General features: G+C 45.6%; 2 protein-coding genes across 2 annotated transcripts; one reads left to right on the forward strand and one right to left on the reverse strand.

Annotated features, from left to right (window-relative positions):
* Positions 1 to 1,284: 1,284 nt before the first annotated feature.
* Positions 1,285 to 5,065, forward strand: SARC_08191 (hypothetical protein; the record flags this gene model as incomplete). Its single annotated transcript, XM_014297843.1, has 5 exons — positions 1,285 to 1,473; positions 1,932 to 2,099; positions 2,799 to 2,990; positions 3,481 to 3,596; positions 4,888 to 5,065. 5 exons carry the CDS (start codon positions 1,285 to 1,287, stop codon positions 5,063 to 5,065), a joined length of 843 nt encoding a protein of 280 aa, XP_014153318.1.
* Positions 5,066 to 6,604: 1,539 nt separating this feature from the next.
* SARC_08192 (hypothetical protein) lies at positions 6,605 to 7,381 on the reverse strand (the record flags this gene model as incomplete). The annotated part of the gene is made up of 2 exons (XM_014297844.1): positions 6,605 to 7,058; positions 7,215 to 7,381. The coding sequence occupies 2 exons, from the start codon at positions 7,379 to 7,381 to the stop codon at positions 6,605 to 6,607; spliced, it is 621 nt and encodes a 206-aa protein (XP_014153319.1).
* Positions 7,382 to 9,795: the final 2,414 nt, after the last annotated feature.

Here is a 9,795-nt window from a genome sequence, read left to right on the forward strand (position 1 = left end):
ATATATATATAATATGCATAATTTTCTTCCAAGTATATCCTTGTAATTCAATTTGACCTAGAAGCACCATAATTCCATAGAGACATTTCATACATACCACCCATATATGTATACTATCAGTGTAGAGCTTTGTAGCAGTGCTTGACGACATTTTAGGCCTGGGTTTCGTGCGTATAACATGTAGCAAGTACATTGGCTGTGTGAAGTGTGGCAACACTACCAGTACTATATGCAGTCAAGACTAATGCGATGTGTTGCCTAAAAGTTAAACTCTCCCTCTACGTCAAGTACGGCATGTAGCGTGATTTTTATGTGTGTGAATGGGAATTGAGAATGCATTCTATCGGACAACTAACACAACCGCCCTTGAACCGACACCGCTTAGCCATGGTTTCGCATCCAACTTTGAGCGAGACTCACAGGCGCTATCGCATATGGGAAGAATATCCACTCACGGCGCGATACTGGGCAGTCACATTGGAGCCGATGAACACTCAAAAATAGGTGAGCGCAAATAACGGTTTTTTTTTTAGTATTTATATGGCCGCCTGCATACGTGTACAAGCGGTGATGTGGAGTACTTAGACAAATTGAACGTAGACGAAGTTCTTGGGGAAAGCACGCAACGTGAAAGCCGTTGAAATAGTAATGACACCAAACATGTGCGCTACTACATACAATGATACCCGTGTCTGTATTACGAGCAACTGTTCTTTAAAAAAACCCGCGTAAATAAGTTTATTTTGCAACTTATATCAGTTTATGGACGTGTCGTCAGTTTTTGGTATCTGAGCTCTGCCGTATAGAAAGCTTGTGTTGCCAATCGCGATGTACGATGGCACTCTAGTGAGGCGTGTGTCGTGGTTTCGGAGATATGAGACTCTGGGTTTGAAAGCAAACGGAAGTGAGTACCACGTTTCTATCCGTGGGTCTTTCCGTGATCACTAGGTGAGCAACTACATGGGCAAACAAAGTAAATGCGAGTTGCATGTCTGATTCACTGCATATTTGGAATTTATTTACACCTTACATTGATTTGAGAGCTGCAGATTATTTTGACAGATAGAGAAATACTCTATACTCAGGACAAGTTGGATACGCCTATGCGTGGTATTCTCAAAGCATATATCAGTATTGAATTACATAGAGGTACCCCATATACATCTATACGCTTAAAGAGTATTTACCCAATATATATTCTATATACCACAGTAAACTACTTATATTATTTTCACACTGCAGTTCATCTCACATGTCCACTCCGTAACTATATACAGTCTCCGTATGACAGTATGTCTCATATGCCTATGTCCCTTTCCTATTATAGTGGAAGAGCGAGACGACCGGCCACCAGTGAACTACATGCGAGCGCTTGACCACATGACACACCGAAGAAGGAACCGTGTACGTGTGCATTTGTTCACCATATTCGCCACTATTGATGACGAATTTGTGGTTGGTATGCCTCAAGAGGTGCGTTCTGCGTCTAAGCGCAGTCATGCATACGACTGTTGTTATTCGACCATACGCATATACGCTACACTTTCCTACTCGATCAAGTGTCTGCCGTGTGTAATCAGTGCCATATACAAGAAGGAGAGTGTGCTTAAACGCGCTCGACATGTGTGACCGCGTGCAAAGTGCCCTTGGTGCAGGAGTAAAACCCACACGGGTCCGTAAGGAGACATAGCTTGCTGACAAGTCGAACGCTATTCAGAGTCGAACATGGTCCATAACGGAAGAATCTGTGCATAAGAGAAAGACGCATTCTGTGATAGACTGCGTTGATCTCAAGTACTTCGTGCTCGTGCCAACTATTCCCGGCCGATCCCTCACATACTTGTAATAGTAAGGCTTCAGTTTGTATCCTACTAGACACATTGTCCACAAGCCAGCTGTAACCCCTAATCCCTACTCACTACTCGTTTCAGGTGCTTGGTGGGTTAGGTCTGAGTGGGCCTGGATCGCAGTACACTGGCGCCTTTTTAAGGGCTACGGCCGAGAAAACACGAGCACCGCCCCCACTCTTTCTGGACGAGCTTCTGAACTACTATATAACACACAAGGAGACCTTGATGATGGCTATACTACAACCGATTGTATGTATGAGTCACACGCATGTATGTATTGAAACAGCGTACAGCTACTAGTTTTGCGTCTAGCGGTATACAATTTCGAATCAGTGGACCAGTCCAAAGCATACCGTTGTTTGTCACGCCATGCACTGACACAGCACACGCATATATTGATAGTATTGCCTATTTGTTCTGCGTACTGCATAGTGTTCCAATACTGGTCTTTTCACTAAGATTTCACACGGAGAAGCATACCATAAAATCTCAGATGACAGTCCGCTACTTCTATATTTGTACTTGCTTATCCTCAGTAGTATACTACGCGTCTGCGCTATCAGAAACATGCTTGCTGTTTTCTGTTCCGATACATCCAAACACCTTCATACTATAAGTGTTGACCGGCAACTTCCTTCCTCTTATCATCTCTTCTCAGCATCCACAACCTTGTACTCGTACACTGTCACTATGGAAGAAGCCTGACTAGAGAGGAGTAACTTTCTTCTTCTCTTTCCTAACTAACATTCATATGTTTGTACACGTGTACTCTACACTACCGGAAACTATGGCACGCGACTTCTGATTTCATCACGTCCTTGTGCCCTTTTCATGCACTTGTACACCCACACTACCACACTGCAGGGCGCTTTAAGTGAAGACTCGCAGCTTTGAATATAGCGCGCTGCACATTCACGTCCTTCTAAACTTATACCATCACACTTGCAGGAGGTGCTGACTAGAGACTCGCACCGCTTGCAAAGCGTCTGTACACACATCGATGAAATGCTTACCGATTTCCCCGAGATAGCCTCGCGGATAGTGGTGCAGGTGGACAGTCGGGGGATGGCCCTGGCAGTACATCACACGTCCCCCAACATATCCTTAGCCACGGCTCTGCTTCACGAGCCCCCCTTTCAGGTATGATCGCACTCATTTCGATACTTGTTTTCGGGCAGGAGGTTTCTTCTGATGAAATTTTACGACGGTCTGTGTGTGTGAAGATAATGAGTGGAAGATACGGCTATTGGTTGTTGATCCTCTCGTCTATGTTCTAAAAAGTATGTGTAGTGGCTCGTAGGTACGTTTTCGTTATGCTGCTGTGTGTCAGACAAAATCTATGTACTCACATAGTGTGCATTCGCATATAACCATCCCGGAGTGTGCATTCGCATACAATCACCCCGGAGTGTGCATTCGCATATAATCATCCTGGAGTGTGCATGCAACTATAGTAAACATGTGGATATATGCACACCGAACTTGACTTGCTCGCACTCATGCGCTTATGTGACTATCACGAACTGAACGATGCCTCAGTATGCAAGGGTAAATTACATAAAATGTACGTCTGCATAAATAAATAAACCCATACCTACTATCATATTCTGTAACATCTGCTTCTGTACAGGACGATCTCACTGCATGCCACGGATGGGGTCTCGCAGAGACAGGGAGGCAGGCAGTGCCAGACTACCAGTATCACCTATACGATGTACTGATGGTCACCGTCGTCTCTATGGAGAGGTACAGTGCATTGTAAAGTCTGTCAAACAACAGTCTCTCCGAGCCGGTATCGTGTATCTATAGCTCGCGGTAGCTGTTTGTCAGTAGCGCCGGTTGTGGAGTGGTTACATCCATGACTGCTTTAACCAGTATAGGAAAATTGTGTAAGTGTGTGTGTGTATGCATAGGTAGTCGCTGTATGTTGTGCTTCTTGTGCAGGGGTACATTCCAGGATTGTGCAAGGTGTTGATTGACCAAAATCGCAAGTACTGGTATCTAAGTGTGGTTGCTAGGCAGGGGGTTGGATTGTGGGGTGTCGGGTGTGATTAGGGGGTAGTGTGGTAACTGAAGTGGTTGTAAGGCGTTGTGCTGTGTCTCGTGCCGATGTAGTATACGATACAGCCCTTAGGCCCAAAGGCTAGTTGAGTGATACCGCGAGGTACACTACAGTGTAGCGCTCGGGTATATTTGTGTAGCTGAGATAGACCACGTGTCACTGGGCGGTAGCTGCAATAGACCCTAGTAGAAATGCAAGGCCGCCGGGATGCGAAATGTGCTATTTTGATGTTTGGGGAGCCTCGTCTTACTATATCTGTCCCTAAATTTATTAAACAGTTGAAGGCGTATGATAGGAAGCTGAGCTGTTTAATAATCGTAAAGAAATTGTATTTGGTTCAGACTTCTTTGAACAGTTAAAGGCGTATAATAGGAAGCTGAGTTGTTTAATATTCGTATTCAGACTGAGGGGTTCCATCGAAGAGTTGGCGTGTTGTCAAGATTTACCGTAGGATTATTCTCTATTTAGCGCAAATATCCGCAGTGCAATAGTACGTAATCTGCTGCAACTGTGCTTGCAAAGACTTACGACAATCAGCTATCATATGCAGTTTCTTTGATCATTAACTAGCATCACGCCGTATATCGGAATGTTTGTGATACTACACGTCTTGTTTAAAATATAAACCATTCGCACACGACCCCTCTCTTTCAGCTCCCGAAGCGTCCAATTATATTGTCCATCTCCTCCATGTGGCGTGCACTTGTCGCTCACTATCACGCCAGGCCTTCTTTCTTCCGCAACCACACAGCCGACAGTATCACTCGTAGACTGCATACTGTGTGCGGCTGTGTCCCTTCTCAGTGCAATACCGGACAACGTTTCTGTCCACCGATCTTTGATTGTTTTCATGTATTGTTCATTCTGCTATCTGTTGTATGCTATACGTTTTGCATTCCATATATTTTGCATGCGTTATAGTACGCAGGTGAGTGCATTGTTCATCATAATTGTTGTATGCTTTTCCGCATGTAGGTGTTCCGCCGCAGTTGGGCAAGCACGCGCACGTGATCTTCTAATCGTCGCCGACCGCGTGGTAGGCAATGTGGGCCTGAAACGCGCCTCTGCGGCTAAAGCAGATGTCGTGATGATTCACAATAAGGACTTTCTGGAGACGACTTTGGTCATATACGACAATCGGGAGCGGACGTAGATGCGCAGGGGTACGACTACATGCTATAGAGCAAGCATATCCCATACAAAGCAAGCTGGTACGGACTTAATATACGGATCCCAACAAATCTGACCGTGGTATCCCACTAGGCCAAGTATCCAAGAGCACCATGGCATAGACGTTGCCATTGCAACTGCAACTCGTGGGATGTGTGTCATAACAACCGCAAACTCGTATGAAGTTATCCATAGCCAAGGCAACTCAAAATAAGCAGGTCGCCACTGAGGGAGTAGATATCCACGCTACTGCAAATTTCAGACGATCACCGGCTGGATCACAGACAACGCAAAAAGCAAAAAGAAAATACCAGCATTCTGATATACTCGGGATGAACATTTCGTGAGCAATCGTCTGTAGTGGCCTGAGAAAACGATTGTAGTTGAGACACAGAAGTTTACACTAGGCGAAATCAATTGTATTGTGCACCAGATTTTGGTTAAATGCATGAACGTATGAAATTGTGAATGAGAATGCTTACAACTACACAGGTCTTCAATTTCCAGCTAAAACTATTGATCCGAGATCACGTGCGTGCTGCACGACTTGGGTATGATTTGAATGATACTACTGGAGTACGAGCAAATCAATGCATAGTACAGATTTTTAAATTCGCAGTCTGGATCGTTCCGTTTTGTTGCCGTACTGCTGATATCAGATCACGTGCTGCACGACTTAGACATAATTTAATTAATACTGTGGATGTGTGCATATATGCTAACTTGGTAGACACTTCCTAATTTCGATGTCGGGGATCGCACCTACTGAAGTGGCCAGAACACGCACTACACAAATGCAGATGATACTACGAAAGCATAAAAATAAAGACCTCGTATCCTCAATGTCCGGAATATTCTTATGGCTGTCCTACTGTGAAAACCAGAACACATACTGCATGAATACAAGCAAATGTCATATTCTAGATATCATGAGCCCCGCCCGTGTTCCGCTTTATTCCCAAGGCTGAACTTCAGTATACTTACAAGCTACTCCATCACAACCGCGCTGTCTCTACCCGGACTCCCCGTCTTTCCAATAAATATCATCATTGAATGTCAATTGTCTACGTTGTCTTTCCCTGAACATTCTGGCTGAAATAGCCCTCGCCATTAGTTGTTGATGGGCCCCCCTTCGGATTGTGCGTTGCTTTGTATTATGTGATTGTATACTAGTGTCTGAATCACTACTACTATATGCCAACTATGGTGGCATTGAATCACTTCCTTTACTACTAGCGTAACGACTATCCGTCTGATTCTGTTCACTATCCTGTAATACTTCATTTTCTTCTTCCTGATTCTTTGTTAATTCCTTCATATCATTATCTGTTCTTTGAGGAAAAATTATATTACTAGCTAAGCCGTGATATAGCTCCTCCTCAACTGCCGCACCCAGCTACTCCTCTAGTCACTTCTTGCGGCAATTAACCGCAATGTGACCATGATTGTGGCACCGGAAGCACTTGATACTCTTCAAGCGCTGCTTGAACTCACGATCCGTGTCGTCTCACGACAACTCGACTCAATTTTCATCTTCTGATGCCTGGGACCTCGCGCGTCTACATGTCACGGGCAAGACGTACCGCGGCTCCTTAGTGTTCTTGTCAAACAACTTGCACAAATCCTTTTGCGTCTCCTTACGTTGGTTCTTCAACTGAGAACACAAGTCGCTCAACGCCGCCATTGCTCTATCCACGAAATATCGATCCCCATGTGAAGCCTCTTGCGGTGTAGGATCAGTCTTGACCCCCTGCGTCCCAGCATGAGCACACTCTTCTTTAAGGAACACCAAGACTTGCGTCAAACCTGCGAACCTATAACTTTGTCGGATATGCGCTCCTATGCGCTCGTCCTTCGCAAATAGCCGCTCTAGGAAAAAGTCGATAGAATCATGCACTGTGTCCAAACTAGGAATGACAGCCTTGTCATTCACCGGCTCCACCTTCACCAGTCCCAGAAAGAAGCCTGCATGGGGACTGGGGAAACATTTTAAAATATGGCTAGCAATAACGCCCTCCCTCCTCCCTTGTCGACATATTTGCTGCCATCCCAAGGTGTTCACGCATATTCTGAGCCATGTCATCTACCGTCTTAAAATCAACCAACGTAGCACCTGAATCCACTACACCTACCTTCGCCCTCTGTTCGACCAACGCGTCGACATCCTGCCGAGCCTTGCCCCAAGCTCTTGGTCCGATCCTCCCGCATCCGCCATCTCCATACCAAACAAACCAGCCGTACCACTAGCAGCTCCTTCTTCGGCTTGGCGATCCCTCAGCCGAGAGAGGTGATGGGCCATAATCACTCACGTCCCATAAGTCTGAAGGGTTTAGAGCATGCACTCGATATTCTCCGGCGACTTGACGAACTGACCAGCCAAACGATTAGCCATCTCCAACATAGAGTTACGTGGCTGAGTAAACAGCATACTCAGCATCTGATTCTGCTTCGCTAAAATCACCGAGTCTACCATGCCGACCTCCATCCATCGCTCTCCCAACTCCATTCGCACGCTTGCCAGGTCCGCCGTAGTGAAGCTGTGCGAGTATCTGGAAGATACGAGACAAGGGAATACAATAGACCTCTTCTCAAGTACAGTTATCTCAGCTGGGAAAAGTCCCTAGTCAGAGAGAACTGAACTGAGTCTTTATTTGTGTTTTCACTAGCCTCGGATTTACTTGAGTGTTTCTCTCACACGCGGGAGTCCCGGTATAGTTTACCGGTTCTACTGCTAATATTTCTGATGACTCCAATATCAGAAATGTTCCATTCCTAATTCCAAAACTCAGTATTTGATTAATCTGGGTTTTGGGATTTGTATTGGCCTTTGATAATCTGGTCCCTAGATGCTACAGCCCCTCAACTTTATGCTTCTTAGCCTGCGTAGAGTTGAAAGTGACATCTTACGGTAATAGATTATCTAGAGGTTGGTGTTTGTATACAGGAAAAAACTTGTCCCTTAGGGGGCATAAAATGAAAAACCTGCCACCATTATCTCTTACATATTACCGATTAATTAAATTTATACTATAACAGGAGTCCTCTACCACGCTCATCGGAGTCAGCCTTGACCGGTGCTCTTGGTTGATCTCAACTTGGCTTAGGAAAACACATCTCAACGGTGGCTCTACAGCCGAGTCTCTGGTCCTTGTCCCTCTGGTGTGTGGGGGGAACATGCTTCTAGGCGAGAAAAGTGGGAGTGTCCTATGGTATCAGTGAGACTTGCTTAGGTCCCCCGCCTTGTGCGCTGTCTGTGGCTCGCTGATCTTTCATCAGTGCTCGTTGTCGCTGGCTTCTTTGGCCTTGACTGCCTCCTTTTACGTCTCCGGCGTTGACGGTACGTTGAAATGACATCAGCATCTGCGATGTCTGATTCATGCGTCCAGGTACGCTTAACATCTGTCCATCGTAGTAGGTGCTCCTAGGATCCATCACCTCGGATGGACGGCCTGTCGTCGACTATCGATGAGAACTGAGTCTCTTCGTTTGGTTGTACGTGATCGTTGGAAGAAAATGCTTTTTACAAGGCCAAGTAACTCATCACCGATCGAGTCAGGATACTCGGGGGCTTTGGTCCCATCAAGGTTACAAACAAAATACCTGTTACCCTCCCTGCATACTATTTTGTATGGTCCGCCATTTGGTGCTGTTAACTTGTTCATTTCACCTTGATACCGGACCATGACAAGGTTCCCTTCCTGGAAGTTTACATCCTTCTTTTGGTATTTTCGATCGTATGCTGCTCGCATCTTCTCTTGATACTGTGCAACATTGCTCTCTAGTTGTGGCCTAATGGCTTCTTCTGGATTTTGCAGTCGCTCTACCCAAGATACTGTCGTACTGGGTGCGGTCACTGGCTCTTTGTAGTCCGTGAGTTGGTTCTGTCTGCGACCAAAGTACACATTAAAGCGCGGAGACTTCTGTCTTTTGGACGTACGCAGATTATGGCCCATCTGTACGATTGGAAGTCGTGAACACCAGTTATCTGGATTCTGTTCAACGAATTTCCGTAACAGTGGCATGAGGTCTCTATGTGATCGTTCGTTCGCGCCTAAGACTTTAGGTTGATACGGCCCAGGGACTAGGTGTTGCATTGGCGCTTGTCCAACAACTTTTGAGAGTATGCTGATAACATATTCAGTGCCTTGGTCCGTTTGTATGATTTGTGGAAATCCATGTTCACATATGATTAGTACCAGTGTGCGTGCTATAGTAACCGCGGATTCGTCCATGACTGAGTATACGTCAAGGTATACTAACACGTATGTGTGTCCTCTATTGGAATCCAATAGTGGCCCTATGGTGTCCACTTGGACTCTGTCGCTTGGATATGCGGCTGTAATTGATTGTATGGGGTGAAATCCCTTCTTGTGTATTTTATTTTTGAGACATGGTATACATCCGTCAATGAACTTGTGTACATGTTGTTGGATATCAGCCAAATCATGTCTATCTGTTCGCAACCTGTGTACTGTTTCCTCAGGAGTGTAATGTCCCAAGTTGTGGTATTGCTCAATGATGTTGACACGTGTCTCATATTCTGTTGCCTGTGGTGAATCTCCAGAGTGAACTGGTTCCGACACTGCAATGTGTATGGCAGGTTGTTCCCGCGTTGAATCGAAGTATGGAGACTTGCGACTAATGTGACACCCCATGGGGTCTTGCCGCAAGCCTTCGTGCCCTCTACGAGGAACGTGTTGCTAGTGTTGTCCA

This window comes from Sphaeroforma arctica, assembly GCF_001186125.1.
Source record: "Sphaeroforma arctica JP610 unplaced genomic scaffold supercont1.713, whole genome shotgun sequence".
NCBI classification, from domain to species: domain Eukaryota; class Ichthyosporea; order Ichthyophonida; genus Sphaeroforma; species Sphaeroforma arctica.